Source organism: Acartia tonsa, chromosome 11 (assembly GCF_053477335.1).
Source record: "Acartia tonsa isolate MP-2025a chromosome 11, ASM5347733v1, whole genome shotgun sequence".
Taxonomy (NCBI): Eukaryota; Metazoa; Arthropoda; class Copepoda; order Calanoida; family Acartiidae; genus Acartia; species Acartia tonsa.
In genome coordinates, this window is record NC_137270.1 from 6,831,050 (window position 1) to 6,852,034 (window position 20,985).

At 31.9% G+C, this 20,985-nt stretch overlaps 1 protein-coding gene across 1 annotated transcript; it reads left to right on the plus strand.

Moving 5' to 3' along the window:
• The first annotated feature begins 1,078 nt into the window (after positions 1–1,078).
• LOC145331054 (uncharacterized) lies at positions 1,079–20,783 on the plus strand. The gene is made up of 5 exons (XM_080175670.1): positions 1,079–1,229; positions 2,305–2,544; positions 11,096–11,432; positions 16,745–16,961; positions 19,404–20,783. Exons 1-5 carry the CDS (start codon positions 1,172–1,174, stop codon positions 19,749–19,751), a joined length of 1,200 nt encoding a protein of 399 aa, XP_080031796.1. The 5' UTR covers positions 1,079–1,171; the 3' UTR covers positions 19,752–20,783.
• The last annotated feature ends 202 nt before the right edge of the window (positions 20,784–20,985 follow it).

Sequence of the window (20,985 nt, forward strand, 5' to 3'; positions counted from 1 at the left end):
TAAGAGAGTTATTAATCATAAAACTTTAAAAAAAACTTACAGGATTGTAAATTACACTGGTACCCAAAGTATTATAACCAAGTCGCTTTATTCGTTAGCTCAAAAAATCTGGGTACTTAAATTATAGTTTTAATTGCTAAGTTCGAAACTAGTATCGACCAAACTTTTCAATCAATAATTTTATTCTTCCGAAGTGGTAGTTTTGTTTAACATCATTTTATATAGTCCATTGTCTTATCCCTTAATATCCCTGAGTATTATAGAACATATCCAACACTTTATAACTGTTAAAAAATAAGAATAGAATATAATTCATTTATCACCAATTCAATGGTGTGCGATCATTTCCGCATATTTATCAATACACAATAGCAAATCAACTAGAGTTTGTATGCAGTATTGAGTGACAGAGATCTAAAGGGAAAGACAATGGTCGATAAATTGATGTACATTCCCAATGATGGTACACAGAATTATCCCTTATGTAGATTAAAATTTGTGGTTGAAAAGTGTGAGCACTTAACCTAATGAAGAAAACGAATATAAATTGACTTAAATCCCAAAGTTGTTCAGCCAACGAATAAGAAAACGTTAATATAAACATTGGGGACTATTGTAATAAATAGCCTATTGCCCACTCTTTCTCTGCTGTTTTAATAATATGATACATCTGCGGTAGTGATTATACACCTAAATCAACAAGTTATAGAAAGTTTCTATTTAAAATTAGACAGGTGCCTTACATAGTATTTACTACTGGTACGGTGATGGGACAATTGATGGTAGGGTAACCCATTGTTCTCTCTCTCTCTCTCTCAGTGTTAATATTTTTAAGTTTTATGATATTTATGGTACTTTAAAAATTTTGAAATCTTATTTAGTATTAAAACCACTAAATAATTATTTGTAATAGCATGTTATTTGCGTCGACAATGTATCCAAAAGTTTTTATAATAGTGAAGTTTTATGTTGATATAATGACAGCTACTTGATTTAACAGGGAAGTTATAATAACCCATTTATATTTCATTGAACAACAATAAAAAAAATAATAACATCTGCTTTGCGGTCAGGCGTGCCTGGGGGACAGCTACCTGTACCAGGGGGCGGGGGAGTGGCGGGTAAAGTGGTTGGGGGCGCTGATTTGTACGGAGAGTGGGGAGGCAGTGGGATGGGGCAGTATGGGGGAGGGGGTCAGAGTAGTGGTGCGGGTGATTTACATTATAATAAGGGAAGGAGGAGTTTTAAATTAAAGTGTTCATATGGAGCAAGATTAGCGGGGATATGACAATGGACAGTGAATTAATCTCTTCCAAATTAATTTTACAAGTATACATTAGATATCTTGAGGAAGACTTAGCATTATTCTTACACCGTTGATAGAACGTAATTGACAGGCATACATACATCTAGCTACTTTAGATTATAGTATAGTAAAAAGAAGGGGATTTGAAACAATAAAACACATTGATAAAGATTTAAATGAATTTGTTATTACCCTATCAACAGCAGGGGTTTACATGTATTAGTAGAGTGTTCGTGGGGTTCTTTACAAAACCACCAAAACTTTGGGTTTGAGTGTCAAACATTAAAAAATATTTTTCATGCCCTTACTAGACATTATTAGTAACTATAGAGAGAATGCCTTGAGTCATTAATAGGCGCAACTAATTTATATATACATTAAAACTTCTGGATAATGGTCGTTCCATCAAAAGGGATTGATTGTCTTTTGGATGATTTTTGCTGTATCTTCAGAGAAATATTTTTTGACCGTTAGAAAATTAGGAGGCCAATATATTTGCTTTAATATTAAAACGTTATTAAATGAACAAAAGTTTATTTTTTATTTTGCTGTTAATGATTAAATTTCAATAGGGGGGTTGCTTGGGCTTGATGTATAATTGTGTAATACAGTAGCATATTATGTTTTGTATACCTATTTACACATAAATATGGATTGGGAATTATTATATACAAACTAGGTAAACCTGTTGAAGATATTATTTACGCATTGTTAGCAATAAAGTTACAGTTAAAAGTGCGTATAAGTCCTGAATATTTAATCACAACATAGTCCCCCTGATTATCCCAACTTTTCTGTAAGTCCTTTTGTGTACAGTAATAAATTGCGCCTGTCACTTGGCCCAGACATTCCTCCTGTTTTAACTAAAATTGTAACGCACCTTATATAATAGCAAAATAATTTTTTTAGCGTTGATAAAAAGGTCATATTTAAACTTAGTAAACAGGCTATTATAATATTTAAATTAAACTTTTATTTAAACTCCTCCTTTCAAAATCAGGGCTATACCACATATGACAGTTATTACGACTGCGGCAGCTATTATTCACAGCCGCCGTTAACGCCAACTGCCCCAGTTCCACACTTACAACAACAACACAGCAACCAGTCACAACAGTTTAGCGGTGTTAACGGACCCTATTCGCCGCCGTCCGTAGATGACGGCAATAGTAACGGCGCGGCAGGGCTATGGAGTGAAAACGGCGGCTACCAGCGGGTTAAACCGGATCCTGATATAGGTAAGTAACATTTTTAGTCCGGTTGCTGATATATTTATCGACACAAGATCATTTTTATCCAAAAGTAACGCAGAATGGATGAAAAGCGGTTCTTATCCAACGGTATTGCTTTATATGAGTGACGTACGGACATACACTATTTATAAAGTGGCTATGCTACGAACAAATTTCCTGTATTTTGAAAACCATAATAGAAATTATTAATTTTGAATGGAAAATATTTACTATGAAGTTTATTTAATTGATATTTTTATTTTAATATCATATGTTATTTAAACGTTATGATTATAGTAGCGAAGCTACTCAATGATTATCGTGTTTCCGTTTGTACGTCCTTAACCGTAAGTTTCAAACCTTGCTCTTTGATTCCTACAACAATTAGAAATATATTCGAAAGCGAGGCATCTTATAGCATTAATAATATATATTATTTCAATGTCACAAATTTTTTTAGTCGTGATAAAATTAATATTTGAAAAGACAAATCCTAGGACGATTGGACACAAATCTTTTTAAATAAGTCTTAAATACAAGTACTTAGATATTAATCATTGGTACATTAAAATAGAATTTTCGCTGTGCTTCGCTTTAAAAATGGGCGTTGTCATCCTTGTTAAATTATAAATGCTATGGGATTATTTGTTGGTTTGGCTTAACTTTCCTTTTAAAAACAGGAATACTTCTTAAAGATCTCGAAAACGGCAAAATTGACTTGTCTTGTATCTACTTCCAATGAAATTATAAAGGCTATGATAAGACAATGGACGATAATTTATTCTTTCACTAAATCATTGTGTGTAAAATTCTGCCTTTAAAAGCACGTAATGATTGGGGGAAAGAAATTAGATAATCAATAAGCAAGACTGTGCGTGTCTGTCTGTACCGAAGGATCTCTCTAACCGCTGAACCGATATGGTTCTTCTTTACAGTGTAAGATTTTGGGGGGAGGAAATCACCATCACCCTCCCAATATAAAACGCCAATATTTTAAAGTGCCGGTATATAATGGTGTAGGGCATTTTTTATCTTCCTAAAAACTGGATAGTTTTAATTCTTGGTATGGTTATGAGCAACTTTCCTGCCACCTCCCTTCACCATCAAATAGGTACCATTAGTTAAATTATAAACTACAGAGTAGCCTGGCTCCTAATATATGGGCCAACAAACCGTACTACTCTTCAAAAGGAAAACGACAATGCGAACTTTTCATTTTCAAAATAGAGCAAATATTTTTAGAGTTGCCTTTAACAGATTTTTCAAAACTGTTAACGCGGATTTTTTTGAAAATTTTTGTAATTGACTTATCGGCAACCAGTCGCCGAAAGCTTTTACAACTTTAATACGACAAGCTGCCGCCGACTGCGGTTGGGAATTATAATCTTTTTTTGCAACTGCTTCTTTAAACATAAAATTGATATATATATATATATTCCTATTTTATATCCAAGTTAAGTTCAAACAGAAGAAATGGGCGATAGATAAATCACTTGGCATCAAAATTATATATGTTTTTATATATTTTTCTTTTGATTGGAGAAAGTACAATGTAATTTTGAAACTCGCATAATCCTGAGCGTTCGAGAAAGGGATGTCAATCTTCCCTTAGTAAAGAAAATTATTGTCTATTTTTCCATTTTTTTCTCTCTTCACACACTCCTAGGAAATTTATTTTCACGCCCCTGTATTATTACTTGGATCTTACACCAAATTTTTATGTTCTCTAATAAAGTGAAACTTGCAGCGGGCTAAAATAATAATTCTCCCCCTCCACACTCGTTATCCCATCCCCTTCTTTCCTACTGGACGAACGAAAAGACCAATAAAGTTGTTCCATGTTAGCAACCTAAATAGACGACAGTTTTCCCCCTGTCATGATATCCACGTACATTCTACTTTTATTGCTTTAATCTTTACTAGCGGCTACGCCCCTAGAGGCCTCTATGGGCACTTAAGGAGAGTCGAATTTTATAACCCAATTTTATTATTTTAGTTTTTAAAAGAAAAAGTTTTTAAAAATTTGGGGGGATCTTTTTTGGGAGGGGGGGTGCCCCCCCGCCATTTTTTATTTTAGTTATAAAAAAATTAAACAAAAAAATTATTTTTCGGGGGAGGGAATTTTTTTCTAGGGGCGATTTCTCTTGGGAGGGTGGTGGTACCCTCCCCCCAAAAAGTTATAAACCTTCCCGGGACCTATGAGAAGCTACCCTGTTAAGGAGAACCCGATCGGTTCAGTAGTTAGCGAGATCCTTTGGTACAAACACACAGACAAACACATAGACATCATGTTACTTTAGTATAAGGATGTTGGGCAGTCAAAATTTTTTGTTCTATTGTTTTAAAGATTATCAATCAGGGTGAACTATCTGTTGAGTCAGGTATTCCTAAAAATAATCTTGAAAATAAAATTTAGCAAAATCTAAAAACACTAATAACATTTAAATGAGTCGACACTCTTTGTACAGATGGATGTATGTACGAACGTACCCCGTTGAAGAGTAGTCATGCTACTAAAAATGATTTAACACATTAATGACTATGTTTTCAATGTTTTCTTAATTTTTTCTGCTATTTACTTTTCGTATTATTCATCCCTCTACAGAAGAAGGGAAAAAGGGGGAGTGGTAATTTCCGGGAGTTTTAAAAACAGACCCCCTTATTATAGTCTCATTCCAGCTACCGCTAAGGGGAGGGTTGTAACCCCCCCAATTATAGTCCCATTCTTAGGCGCCAACATCTTTTCATTTTTAGGAGGGTGAGAAGAAATTGTGTGTTTAAGGGGTGGGGGTGGGGGTTGATGTTTATTTTATACTTACTAAATATTATTTTATATTTTCTTAAAATTTTACACTAGTATTATTTATCAGAGCAAGGATGCACCGACTTTTCAGGGAATTCTATTTGTTAGCCTCCCATTTAAATACAGCGAAACCAATGGCTTTATAAAATACGTTTTTTTTTTAAATTCTATCCAAAAAATCATTTTTAAAATATAATCGAAAACCATACAGAAAATTTAAATCAGACAAAAAGAGAAAATTACTTTTTAGTAATTCTATCGCTTTGCCTCGCTTCTATTTTATTTTTGAATAATCATAGAATTTTGTATAATAAAACTGCCCATAAATAACAAAACAAGGATGACAACATCCATAAAAGCGAAGCTCTGAAACAGTAGGACAAACGGACATTAACACTTGTATAGTATCTGAACTGAAAAATCGCAACATAAATGTATAAATGTCGAATCAAAATTGTAGGTAAATTTGTTGAAAAACTGCTTAAAAACAGGATAATGTTTATGGACATACTTACATTTTTGGACTTGATTATAGAGTTGCTTCGCTTATAATATTGTTCTTTGTTGTCCCAGGAATCAATACACCAAAAATCAGATCAAACGGATAATTAAAACACTTGAAAATTTGTTGTTAAAAAAGTAAAAAAATCAACATGTTTAAAATGGACGTACGGACATTTTGGTGATGATTATAGAGTTGCTACGCTTTCTAAATCGTACCCAACTACTACAGGAATCATCATGCAAAGTTTGAAATCGATAGGACAATTCTAACATGCCAAAATTAACGAATAAAAGCTATCTATCTCGGACGGACGGATGTACGGACGGACCGACCCTAATTATAGAAAAGCTTCGCTTTTAAAAAGAAACCTGTAAATAAAATCAGAGAAACAGGGATGGGTCATTGGAAGATAAATTGATCACACACCCCGTCAAACTTTAGCTCTATAATAATATGAAACATTAGACTGTAGTCTAACTTTGTTTGTGGAAATATCATTATACTAATGGATAATGAATACATGGATATATTGACAAGGAAAAATTCGTCGTTAATTTAGGTTACTAATATGGACCTCATATATTGGTCAGTTCGTTCATCCAGTTAGAAGGGATGGGGGTAAAGGAGGAAGTTGTGCATATCAGTTTATTACAGTACAAGAAAATCTGGAGCAAAATCCAAGTAATAATATACATACATAGATTGTTATACTTGGATTTACAAAAGCTCTTATAACGGAATTTCGAAAAACTGCAGGGAAGTTTTGGACATTAGACTTGGACTGTAAATTACTCTGGACCCCAAAGTTTCATGAACGCGTTCTTTCATTCGTTGTTTAAAACATTTATTTGATTTTGATTTGGGTTTTTAAAAAGCTTTGCAATAATAATAATAATTTGTAGAAGGTAGGATTTTGTTTTTATTAATTGGGGATGTACAACAATTAATCCTCCATTGTCTTATCCCTTTAGTCCCCTGCATTTAACCCTATAATTAGTTTGAGCAGACTTTCTTTACATTTTTGTCAAAAAAAAGACCTCACAAGAACATTTATGCACAAGTGTTCGCACGTTTATGTAAATATTTTTTAGCGATTTTTCTATCAATTAACCGTTAATTAAGATAGATTTTTTGCTGCTATAGATTTAAGAATTTGATTATTTGTTTATGTTATTAGTTGAATCTTACACTCTAATATAGTGAAACATGCACTGGGCTAAAATAACGATTCTCCCCTTCCACACTCTTATTTGTCTTTATATGTATGACTAGCGGCTTCGCCCCTAGCCTCTAGGGGCTTTGCCCCAAGAGGTTTGATCAAACCAATTTTCGTATTTTAGATTTAAAAGAAAAAAGAAAAAAAAATTTGGGTGGGGAGGTTAGTCGACGACACTATTTTAATTTTAGTTTTAAAAAGAAATATTTTTTTTTGGGGGGGGGGGACAATTTTTCATTTGGGGGGGGGGGGGTGTCCCACCCCCCAAGAAAATAGCTATAAACCTTCCCTGTAAAGGAGAACCCGATCGGTTCAGCGGTTAGCGAGATCCTTCGCTACAAACAGAAAAACAAACACACAAACAGACAGACATCGTTCTACTTTGTATTATAGATAATAATTTACTTTAAATACATACAGTGCTTTGCATTATTTTGCAAATGTCTGTAGATGTATATTAATCTATTGAACAGAAATAAATATGCAGTTTACTAAATTCAAGTTCAAATGAACTTCATGCAAGTACCTCTTTTACTTTTTATTTTAAGCATCATCATACTATGTAATAACTTACTATTCTGATTTTCAAACAATCTTACTCCTTATGCTATGGACATAATTGTCCTTGTTTCTTTATTGTTACACATTAAGACCTCTAGAACGGAAGTGTTCAACATGCCCCGTACATATTTATAGATTTCTTCATTAATCATACACAGGGAAATATGGAAAAGGCAATGATTCATATACACCAGGGAGGGAGGGGACATTGGGCTGTTTATTACACTAGTCCCCAAAGTTTTATAATAACGTTTTCCTATTTGTTGGCTCAACATTGAGAGTTTTTATATTTTTATTCAATATGTGGCCTCAAGCTCAATTGTCTGTAATATGATGGTACTAATGATTTTTCAGTATGGGTGAAAATCGGTTCTAATCCAGCGGATATTATCGGTTTCGAAGCCATACTGGAGAAGCAAAAATAAAGGTGGTCATGAATTACACACAAATGACTATTTGTCTCTAATACGATGGTATTAACGATTTTTCAGTATGGCTGAGAATTAGTTCTAATTCAGCGGATATTATCGGTTTTGAAGCCATAATGGAAAAGCCCTTATTTATGTACTATGTAACAAAATAAAAGTGTTTATGGATGAAATATAATTGACAACACATTAATAAAGAAAAAATTTCGGAAAATTAATTTATATTCAATTGTCCTATCCATTTATCCCTGATTTTTTTAGACTATGGAATGTCTTAATGATTTTCCAACTAATCATGATAAATTACCCTTTAACTTCTTTGTATTTAAAAACAGATCTTTAGTTCTTAATTAATATGGGTTAATTTTCAGACTTAGATAATCATATACATACATAAGTAACATAATTGATGTGCATCTGTCTGTGTGTCCATTGTAAGTAAAAATAGTGCATATTGGTCCCCAATTTACAAGGAAGCATTGTATTGGTCCCTGGCAAGTTTTTTTATATGATATTTTGGGGTTTAATGAATAGATTTTTTTGTCATGATGAGCAAAGCAACTATAAAGCAAATAAAGTAGATCTATATTTATAATACTATTTAAGAAAAATCAAAATGCAAAACCTCATTTGAACATAAAAGTCCTTGTTTGATAATGCAGTTTTTGTCATAAATTCGTGAAATAAATATTTGCAAATCGTCTGTTGGTATTTTTTAAAAGAGAATCATCTCTACAACTATCTCTGTGTGTCAGTTTTATTTTAAGAATGTTAAAACATTCTCTATGAAAAGTTTGAATTCAAAAGGACATAACTAAATTGTCTGAACAAACGATCTGAGCCATCCATAACGTCTTGAATATAGAAAAGGTTAGCTTTTAATAATCTGGGTTATTGTATGCCTGACTTATCACCTAATAATTTTGGATATTAAGGTTAGAGAAAAACTTTTTGTCTCCAATTTTCCCCTAAACAAATATTCAATCTTAAATGAATTTTGTCCTGCAAGATTTCGTAGACTTATATCCACAGTTTTTCTTTGGTTCTGGGAGGTTCAAGGCTATTTACTTCCAATATATTTTTATTACTTTTGAACAAGACTCTTTAAGTGAAAAATATTATATATTTTTTAAAAAGTTGTCCTATCCCTGCATGTAATGTCCAGCTATGAACCAAATTGGTCACACGATGCAGATAATAAAGATCACACACTGGTGTCCTAATACCACATTTTCAGGAGGATTTGAAAAAGTTGAAAGGGGGTTAGAGGCATGCTGTTACCCAAAACCTTTCTCTCATTTGTTTGAAATCTTGATTGGTTGGTTCCAATTAGCTGTGTCCAATCGTTTGAACCAATAATTTTAATCTACACTAGGAATAATTTTATTAGCATTATTAGTGAACATCAATTTGTCTTCCATTATCTTAGAGCAATTGATCTGAATCTGCTTTAGTTTGCAGCCCGGCTGCTAATTATTTAACTGCTTGGCTGCGAGTAGCTGAAAAATGTGACACAAATCCTCTGAAAATTCCAAACTGTGTTCGATGTTGAAATGTGTAATTTTTCGCCACACCATGACTTTTCAATTTTATCCTCTCTTTTTACGTGGTGTGCATCCAATTCCACATAGAATCATCAAGGACGTCGAGGATTTTTCTTGGGGGGTGAGGGATATCCAAATGGGTTGGTTCTCCTTTAATAGGGGGGGGGGGGGGGGATAAAGATATAAGGGAAATTTAAAATTTACCTGATTTGTAAAAGGGCTTTGATTTATGGCGCAATTTTTTTTATGGAGAAAAATATTTATGGGTGAGGGGTAAATCTTACATTTTTCAAATAAATTTATTGGGGGTGATAGTCACCCCAATACTTGTACCTTCTGGGTGTCTAATTATCATCTCAATTCCTTGTTTTCGTTGATTTGAAAATGCATAATTATGCGATAGTGAAGAGACACCCATTACACATTTAGATAAAACATTTTTACTTTTTTACAGCAAATCTTCTCTACAATTTCTTTAATAAAGTTTATTTAATATCCTCAACCACTTGTGTCGATAACAGGGAGGAAAGGACATTAGACTGTAAATTACCCTGGTACCCAAAGTTTTATCTCTGTCATAGCTTAGAAACTTTGGATACTTTTATCAATTGTGATTTGTTTGTTCAAAACAATCAGTTCCAAATTTTTTTGATCTACAGAAGTAATTTTGTTTATCATCATTTGAGATGTATATTAATCAATCGTCTTATCCCTTAAGATCCCTGGTCGACAAACAATATAAATGATATCCCAGTGAATTCTTACATCCTAAAATCTATTCTCGTATTCATTCCAATCCGGTGGATAGGAACCGGTTCTCATCCATACGAAAAAAACTATGTCTAGCATCGTATTATATTCTGCTTTCTACGAATATAAAAATGTACAATTATAAGATTAAAACTAGTTTTTTAGCCCCGAGGTGTCGAAGGCCGTTTATGATACGATGCGAGAAATAACTATTCTTGAATTCAAATTCCAAAATTAACTTTGCAATGTTGCTGCCCTGATTAATAATGTTATGATACTTGCTTATAAATGTGCCTAGAAGTGTAAACATAATGATAAAGAACTTTCATACAGATACAGAGAGTCAGGGGTATGGTGGGGATAAGACATTGGATATTAAATTAATCTCCCCACCCCCATAGCATTAAAATAACTTATCAAGACTTTTACAAGGATTATTATTACTTGGATATTAAACTAGATTTTCATGTTTTCTAATAAAGTGAAATTCGCAGGGGCTAAAATAAAGATACCCCCACCCACAACCTGTACCTATTCCCGTCCCCTCCTAAAGGATGAAAGAACTGACCAACAAATAACCTCCATGTTAGCAAACTAATTTGACGACAATTTTCCCTCCGTCTTAATATCCACGTATATTATAAATTCATTCTATACATGCTCACAATAATTTGGAAAAGATTAATTTATCGCCCATTGTGCTATGCCTGGTGTTTAAAATTAAAGAATTATATAGAATTTATATTTCAGGTTTGGACGATGCTTTAAATATTTTGAAGTCCCACGCAGACGACGGTTACCTCCCCACCTCATCCACCACCCCCAACACCACCTTACCTCCACCCCCACTCAGCTCAAGCAGCGACCCCCTGTCCCCAGTTTCCACCCCCACCTCCCTCTATTCGTCTGGGGGCGGCGGGTTGGCAGGGGCTCCGCCCCCTCTGATACCTCCTGATTTTCTGAAGCGACCTGATCTTTCCTCCCCCTCCCCAGTTGGGCCGCTTGGGGCTAGCTCCGCCCCCTCGCTAAGCGGTCAAACCCACCTTCACAACAATAGTATTCATAATAGTTTTAATAATAGGAAAAGGTTTTTATGAAGAATGTTTACTTTGAATTATTATAGCATTGATAATTTCGAGTAATTTTGGCGGGATTTTTAAGCTCGTCAATAACAGTCCCATAACATACATAAGAAATGGTTTGTAAGTCATTTCATGTAAATATTATGAATAGGACCTTGCTTTGGCTTATAAACAGTAGGGTGGGTCGATTTTGGAATTTCACATTAGTAGACATTGGCAAGGGTTACTGGGGCAATATAAAACCCTGTAAAACTTGAAAGAGATTTTTTAATCCAAAAACAACGGGCGCGCGGGGGGTATAAAATGTGCCCGCCCCCTTATAAAACCAAAAATTGAAATTCCTTCAAACACAGGCATGTTGCATATCAAAATGACCGCATTGAAATGCTAATTACAGATCTGAAAATCATTTTGAAAAATATTGATTCAGTCTGAAATGATTTTCAAATAACCTACTAAAATGAACAATTTTGACTAAATCAGCTGTTTTTAGGTACTTAATGAGATCTTATTCGAACTAGGAGCAATATTTTTCAAAACGGTTTTCAGATTCATAATCAGCAGCATTTCAATGCGGTCATTTTGATATGCAACATGCCTGTGTTTGAAGGAATTTTAATTTTTGGTTTTATAAGGGGGTGGGTACTATTTATACCCCCCGCGCGCCGGCAGCCATATGAGCCAAGTCACTTTTGAAACTTGAATGGGGCTTATCATGCATATATATGACTTCCACAACTTATGATAACAGTAAAATCTAAAAAAAGGGTGAAATGGGCCCACCCTAATAAACAGGGGCAATATTACACAATTATAACTTTACAAACCGGTCCAAACTAACAGTTAGATCTTCTTTTTTCCTTAAAATTACATTTACTAAATATTTCGAAGGAGTGACTACTTAATTTCTGTTAAACAATTATTTGATTTTTTAAATTTCTCATATAAGTCACTAATGAACAAATCTGTACTTGTTTTACTTAAAATCCGAAAAATTTTGTACATAATATTCAAAATTAAATTGCATTTGAATCCTTTATAAAAAACCTAAGTTGCATTTATTAGCTGCAGTTTCGTATTTTCTTATCTTTTATTGCTTTAAGTTAAATTATTTTGTTTATCTATAAAGAAAATACTAAGTACGAGTTATTTGGAAACGAGGTCATTTATTTTCATAAGTGACGCAGCTTCAATAAGAACATAAGACAATACAATTAGACAATTTTTAGCAAATCTAATTTCAAGCTAATTATGTTTTCTACATTTTGAATTGTAAATATTAGCTTTAAATTTTTCAACCTTATAATATAATATAAATATATACTCCGACGAGCCCCGTTTAGGGCCATAAAGGAGGTGCTAACATAAAAGTCAAGCTTCTTTCAGTTGTTTGTCAATCTTTACTTTGAATTGAGCCAGGCTGGTAGAAGATTTTATTTCGCTTGGGAGATTGTTCCAGCCTCTTACTGCTCTAGAACTAAAAGAGTTTTTGCCAATCTCTGTTCTGCGGAAAGGTAGATTTAGGTTCAAATCTGGGTTAGGTACAGATGAGCGGGTTGAAACTCTGTTGGGGTTTGATCTTGTGAACCAGACTTCCGGATTAACATTGCTTAAGTTGTTTAAAATCTTGTAAGTTTCAATCATATCTGCTCTAAATCTTCTTTGTGATAGAGTTTGAAGATTTAAATGCTTCAACTTTTCTTCATAGGTGCCATTAAGTCCAGAAATCATATTAACAGCTCTCCTTTGAACCTTCATTACAATTTGCAATGCAAACCTCTTATACCATTATTAGAACAAGAGAGATATATTATACTTTTTAAAACTAGAACTTTTAGGCTTTATATCTGAGATTGGAACATCTTCTTGTAAAAATTACTTTTAAAGCATACATTGAAACATTTTCTTAAATATACCTTTTGGAATATCTTTGAAATGACTTAAAATATGGATATAAGTTTTGGGGTTATTTCTTTAATTTAAGAGAAGCTTTGCTCCATAGAGATAAGTAGAACAATGATCTTTGATTTCCTTTACCTTATTCTTGCATAATAGTTTTTATAAATTCAAGATCCCACTTACCGAGGGTAGAGCTGCAGTAGCCCCCCCCCCCCCAAAAAAAAAAAAAAAAGAAATATGTACTTAAGCCGTATGTAAGAGGAGTGCTGGAATTCCCCCATAATTTAAATTTCAGTTAACGTGTCTCATATCTACTAAGACATTTTCTCCAAAATAATGAGAATGTATGATTCGCCTCTAGCATCTAGAAGCTGTGTATTTGATGGAGGAGAACGGGATTAGAAAAATATACGACCCTAGAAATTCACTAATAAAATAGGACCAAAACCATATCTGGGCCTTGATTAAAGTTTACCTGAAAATGAAAACTTCAGTTCTTTGGTAAGATAGATCTTAACGAACAAAGAACTTAACTTCTTTATATATCTTCCAAATAACACTATTCTAATGAAATCATCATTATTACGGTCATAAAAAGTTAAGAAGAATAATAGGGGTTACTAAATTGGTCCATAGATAAAAAAAAGGAGACTCCTACTTTATTCTTTATCTTTAAATTTGATCATGAAAATAACATGTGAGTTTCATTCACGCACTTTTGTTTCCAAGTAACAGGTACAGGAATTAGTATGTTAAAAAACAAGAATCTCGACAAATTTAAGTAGCAAAGCAAAAAATAAAACAAAGTGATTAAAAAAAATGTATAGGTATAGATATATTTTCCAGAAAACTACCTGGATTCAGTGTTAAGGGCCTTTTTGTCTGCTAGTTAATTGCTTTTTACTCTTTTGTAGCGACTTTGCTGTGTTTGTATTTCCGACGTTATTGGCTGATATCCAAAGACCCAATTGATAGTCGGCATGTCCCACAGGATGGGGACATACAGATATTTAATCTCTTCTTCCTCTGTTTTTTTTTACTTTAATGATTGAAAAAAATTATGTTGAAGGGTCATAAATCTAGAATTGATTTATATTTAGAATGAATGATGCAACCTTTAACATATTTTTTTATTTTTTAATATTAAACTTTCTAGCCTGACTGACGGACCGACTAACAAAGTAAATTATGTACTAGATGGACATTTGTATAGGGAAACAAAATTTCTGTCGTCTATCTTAAACAGTAGCCGAGAAGATCATATTTTCCCCAAAAAAGTTACAGACTGATGGACGGACAGACAAAGATAATTATAATATGACATAATATGAAAATGCTTTTACTGGTTTTATTAATGTTGACTAAAATTGACTGGATGTTATTATATTGGCAATACAATGTCGACTAAAAACTATTTCACAAAAGTGCTTTTTTTGTGTTAAATATTTTTTTTGGCGATTTAAAGACTAACATATCACTGGACAATAAAAAAATATATATTCATTCTGGAATATCTGTAAACCAATCCGCATACCAAAATGTCCAGACATTGAAAGTAAAGTTATATAAATATTATTCAGAAATATGTAAATATCAATATAATACCTTTGATCACTAATAGATTAGATACAAGGCCATTGTTTCCATAGGTAGCGCAGCAATAATAATATGGTAATATTTTAATGGTAAAGAATAGTTTTATAATTAGCAGAGATTTAAAGGATAAGACAATAAAATGTATTAATTTATGAAAATAATGATAACAAAATCACCCATACTTTAGATTAAAAATATTGGTTGGAAAGTTCGATGCAATACAGATTCAAAAGTACCCAAAGTTTTCTAAGCAAACTAATGCGTGAGCATAACTTAAAACTTTGGGTACTTGAGTGATTATAGTCCAATGTCCTTTCCTGAAAATTATAGATATCAATTTTAAAATAACAATTTATCAAAAAAAAAATATCATTTTAGAAGATTTTTAAAAGTATATCAATGAAAATAATCTATTATAAAATTTGTAAGGTTTTGTTTGTCTGTTTAAATCATGTTAATCACAAAAATGATAGAGTTCTCCATTCAGTGAAACTTAATTCATGTCCTGTGACGGTTTTAGGCTATTTTATTAAAGTCTTGGGATCATTTTATCCATTATAATGTCTTCCTTACCCTAGAATCTAGTGACACCATCTCTATTCCATAACTAGAGTTGGCTCGATATAATTATCTCCCTATTGGCTAGTTTTCTATATGCATATCTATTTCTCAATAAATCTATTTTCCTCACCCGGCATTACTATCTAAAAGAAAGTAAATATTTAATAATTTAAATGATTTTTAAAAGATTTTTTAAAATTATATTTTTTTCTTTACATTACCATCACCAAAGGGTTAATGATGATGATTACAATTTTAGTTTAATATTTGAACACACAAAATGTCGCCACAATCGAATTCTTTTAAAACATAGTTTTCTTAAATTTATCATATTATAAATTTAAATTTTCTTTTTTATGATTAGAAATTAAATACATCAATATAAGGTAAATAGCAACATGAAATGAAAAAAATGAATTTATTTTTAATAAAGTAAAATAATGGGTCTTATCATTCTGGGCAATGAGAGTTTATTATGGATTATTGGAGCACTATGAGTTTTAATCATATATTCCTTGGAAAACTTGAGCTTGTTTATAGACATTTATTTCCTATATAGATCTGACATGGATCTTGAAGCAATTAAGCAGGCCGTTTTGTACATGTTGAAAATTGGAAGATTTCATTAAATAAAAGTAATCGCAAATATACTTAGTAAATGAAAACTTTACAGTTAACTAAAAAATGCTATCCTAGATGTAGAATAGCTACTCTTCTAAAAAGGGCAATATGCACACCGCAGTTTGAATAACAATCATTTTGGAAACGAGTGGAGTTTTTTATGGTAACCTTCATATTTTTGTTACTTAATAATTGGGGGTCCTCGGGAATTTTCAATATGATTAAAAAAATTTGCAGTCTGGCTTCGACATCACTTAATATCTGCTGGATTAGTACTGGTTCTTAGCAATACTGAAGTCATGTGCAGCAATGTATTAAAGACAATTTTCCACAAATATTAAAATAAAAATCATAAAATTAATTTTGTTATCCAGAACCTTCGGCTATTTGGGTTAACAAAACTAGTTATAATCGTATAATTTTTCATTTTAATATCCGCGGAAAGCTGTCTACTATACGATGCGACAAATAACTATTAATTCATTGGTCAGTCATTTCGTCTGTATATTAACTAAATACAGTGGTTTATTGACTCTAACTGCAAATAAATTTTATTATTTAAGTTGCTTAATTCATCCCTTTTATATATTCCTACTCTAAAAATAAAATTAAACATTATAAAAACCTTTAAAATAAACAGAACCCTTGATGATGTTGATAGAGGGGCGATAAACTCCCAACACCATGTTCCACCTCCCCTATACGGTGCCTCCCAAGGGGGAGGTAGCAGTAACCCGCCCTCATCACCATCGCCGCGTGTCACCTCAACAACTGGACGGCCTCAGTCGGCCGGTGGCGGTAAACGGCGGAAGAATGCAGCAGTCTCCAGCGATGATGATTGTGATCCAGTTACTAAGGTATGGTTATTTATCCCGTCGTATTATAGATAGCTTTCCGCGGATATTAAAATGAAAAATTCAAAGATTAAAACCAGTTTTGTTATCTCCAATGGGCCGAAGGGCCGGGCTAATAAAACTTGTATTGATTTTATCATTTTTATTTTAATATTTGTTGAAAATTGTCTGTAATAAGATGCTATACATTTTTCAGTATGGCTGAGAACCGGTTCTAATTTACCGGATATTAAGCGGTTTCGAAGTAATACCGGAAAATACATAGAAAGTGCAGCAATTCTCTAATGTATGTCTGTTCCTCCGATAGTCCGCGGCTAAAAGATTGTAGGCAAAATTTGTATTGTTTATTGGACGATTTTAATAATTTAGAAGGAATCTAAGCGATTAAGATAGTGATTGATTTACAATACCAGACAGACGGACAGACATTTTTGTTATGTATATTATAGGTAGTTTTAATTTTGTTTTGAGGAAAAGCATATTTTATAAAAATACAAGATATTTTATGTTGATATGAAATAGCATTGACTTTAAAATTCGTTGTCCTTTGAGGAATATATATTTTTTTGAATAACTTGTATTTAAATTGTGTTTTTGTAATGTATTAAGAAAATCTAAAAAAAAACAAGGATGACCATATTCACAAGTAGCGAAGCTTATAAATATAATAAAGATACCCAAATATGTAGCAGGCGAGAAAATTCCATTAAAATTTCAATTCTCACAAAACTTGATTGATTAGAATCTTTTACAGTCGTCAATCTTGAATAGCAACTGATTTCTACAGATTGAGGGAAAAAAGCTTCAGAAAAAAAGTGGAATTTTCTTTAATTACCTCCATAAACCTTTTTTGTTTCTTTAGCTTTATAAAAACACAGAAAAAAATAACAATGCGTTGCAATCTTTTACATAAAAATTCAAATAGTTTCTTTTGAATTATTCTATTTTGAATTTTAACATTCTGTTTAAAAAATTAGCATTATGTATTTTTGTTAAGGTTTAAAAAATGAATTTAAAAAAAGTTCGAAGTAACTTTATAATTTACATTGTTTGTTTGTCAATCCTTAACGCTAGGGCTGCTAAGGAATTTCTCAGTTACTATTAAAGTTAAATCTCTGATATTTTCTGAAGATTCCCATTGTTTAAGCACATAACATTCATGGCAGTCCGACTGATTTGAAGCAGCTTTTTATTTTTAAACTTAACCTTGGTGTTTTTGGTCATATTTGAAAAAAAATTGGCGAATAATAGTATCACAACCAGAGTTCCTGTCGCGCGTCGTTCGATTGGTTTTTGTGTTTATAGATGAAAGGGCATATATATTTATTTGAGTGATGAAATTAAATGGATGATAACTTGTAAACAAAAATAAAGATTTACTTATTATTAATGCAATGGATGTGGATTATACGTGGATATTTTGATAGGGAAAAAAATTTGGTTGCTTCTTCTCCTGTCATTAATTGGTCAGCTATTTCATCCAGTAGGAGGGAAGGGAAAGGTGGAGAAGTTATTTAAGCCCGCAACAAGTTACATTTTATTATAGTACATGATAATCTGGTGTAAGATTCAAATAACAAAAAATCATTATTAATATCAACTTGTCTAAAACGTGTACTTATGATTTAATAAAAAAATTAATAATCAATTTACGTTTTAAAAATGATTCATTAAATAAAAACAAATAAAAATCTTCCAATTTTTAGATAAGAAATTGACGTATTATTTTTTAAATATTTTTACTTATGTCAAAGATCAATGTTTCATTAAAAATATCATGTTTAAAAAAATCAAAGTACATTTTTTGTGTAACTAGGACAATGGCGTCCATAAGTATAGAAGCAACTTTATAATTTTTTCTTAGAATAAATTTTAGTAATTACTCCTCAGTGCCCTACATAAAATACATATAAGATAAAAATTTTACTACTACATTTTATTATATTAAGTTGCATATAACAAAAAAAAGAAGAATATAATGGGCATTTATCACATCGTATTATAAACTGCTTTCTCCGGATATTAGATTAAAAATTATATGATTAAAACCAGTTTTGTTATTCCCGAGGGGTGAAAGGCTGCCCAAAAGCTACCTAACCGACGAAAAACCCTTAATTAAAGAGTAGCCATAGCACTTGTATGGCTAAAGATATCAGACAAGATAATATTTTTGCACATATTTTTGTCTGTGCATTTTTACAATTTATTCATAGTAAATGAAAAATTTAAGATTCCAAATGATTTAAATAAAATACGAAAAATACCAAAAACCTAAAAGGTTCAGGATTAAAGAAAACATATAGAAAAACAATGATTCGATTTGTAAGGAAACAATTAAAAACTGAACAATCTTATTCACATTATTACAAATTAAAAAACTTTAAGGTTCTAGTATTGAAAAGCCAAACAAAGTAGATACAATTCTATTATTTTTGTTTATTTTAGGTTGCACGAGAAAAAGAGCGCCGCTTTTCCAACAATGCTCGCGAGCGGATGCGCATTCGCGACATCAACGACGCGCTCAACGAGCTGGGGCGCGTGTGCATGATGCTCAAGTCGAACAAGAACGACAAGCCGCAAACAAAGCTCGGCGTCCTAAACATGGCGGTCGACGTTATCAACCATTTAGAGGCGCAGGTCAGAGAGCGGAATCTTAACCCGAGCGCGGCGGTGTGTATGACCGCCGGAGCGCGCAGCACGCCGCCCATGTCTGGCGGTTCGATGGCGAGTAACCCACACAGTCCCGCCACTCCGGGGATGCACAATAACGGATCTGGCGGTTTTCCGCTGTAACTTCCCGCATTTCAATTAGTGCTCTTCCTAACGTACACATAATAAAAAACATATCAATAAAACTTTAAAAAGTGATTTTAAAACTTACATAAACATTAGAACAATATAAAATACGTTCAGAATATTAAAATATACGTAAAATTCATTCTTAATTGTGAAAAATATATCTTTGAAAAATGGACATAAAAACAGTGAAAATATAAACTAAATAGTTCTGTAAATCTTTAAAACTGTTTAATTACAGAAAACTATCCGACTTTACAAAGCTGATAATTACTGTCATAATATTTTAAAAACCTGCTTTAGACAATTGATAATTAATAAACAGGGGAAAAGGGACTGTGCATCTTAATAAATATTAAAAGCTTTCTTTAGCCAGTCTTAAATATATTAAATCATAAGAAAATAAGTTTTACATAAATTTCTTCAGATGTATTATCCCTTGCCCGTGATAGAACAAATGAAAGACAATCAGAAAGATTTATAAAGTGCAATCATAATAAAGGAAGGATGATAAAGCTTCAGAAAAACACGAAACTTTTTAATTATATTTTAGTTACCATTTATTTGTAGTATAAATCTATTAACAATCAAAATTTAGATAATTTTTATGTAATTAAGTAAACAATTTTTACTAAATCTTTTATTTGTTCTTTGATATTAAAGTAAACTCTTTCTTATGAGCTTTTTTCATTTATTAATCTAGGGGTTTTTCAAATTACTTAAAGAAGTAGTTTTTTCATCTTTAACTTAATGTATAATAAAATCAATGTTTTTAAAATTATCTTTAAAAAATCTTTTATGTTAATTATTGTAAGACATTAAAAATGTCTTAAAATGCATATAAATCTTATGTAAAATAATTCTATATAAAAATTAATTTGACTTCGTTTGACGTAAAAAAGATAACTATATATTATTTTTTTTTTGTAAAGTAACTTTTTGGGGTGACTTTTTTTTTGTAGATTTTTGTTTTTGTTAAATTTTTGTTTGTGTTATTTAAACTTGTGAAATAAAATAAAATCATTTAAATTGTGTTCATTTAGCAGCGTTTCAACTCTATGATCAAATCAGGAATAAGGTATAGCTAACAAACGAAATAAATCTTAAATAACATTTGGTGCGCAGATAAAAAGGTCTTCAATTTTACCATGTGTTATTAAGCTGTAAACAAATATTTTTAGGTTTGTTTGTCAGTCCATAATGCTTGGTAAAAAAAAATAGAAATTTATTC

Bases quoted from the DNA above. Each gene is read 5' to 3' on its own strand.
- LOC145331054 (XM_080175670.1), top strand. From the start codon at position 1,172: ATGGGGCAGTATGGGGGAGGGGGTCAGAGTAGTGGTGCGGGTGATTTA. The intron at 1,230-2,304 runs AGGGAAGGAGGA...CCTTTCAAAATC, and splicing joins GGGTGATTTACATTATAATA to AGGGCTATACCACATATGAC. The intron at 16,962-19,403 runs GTATGGTTATTT...TGTTTATTTTAG, and splicing joins ATTGTGATCCAGTTACTAAG to GTTGCACGAGAAAAAGAGCG.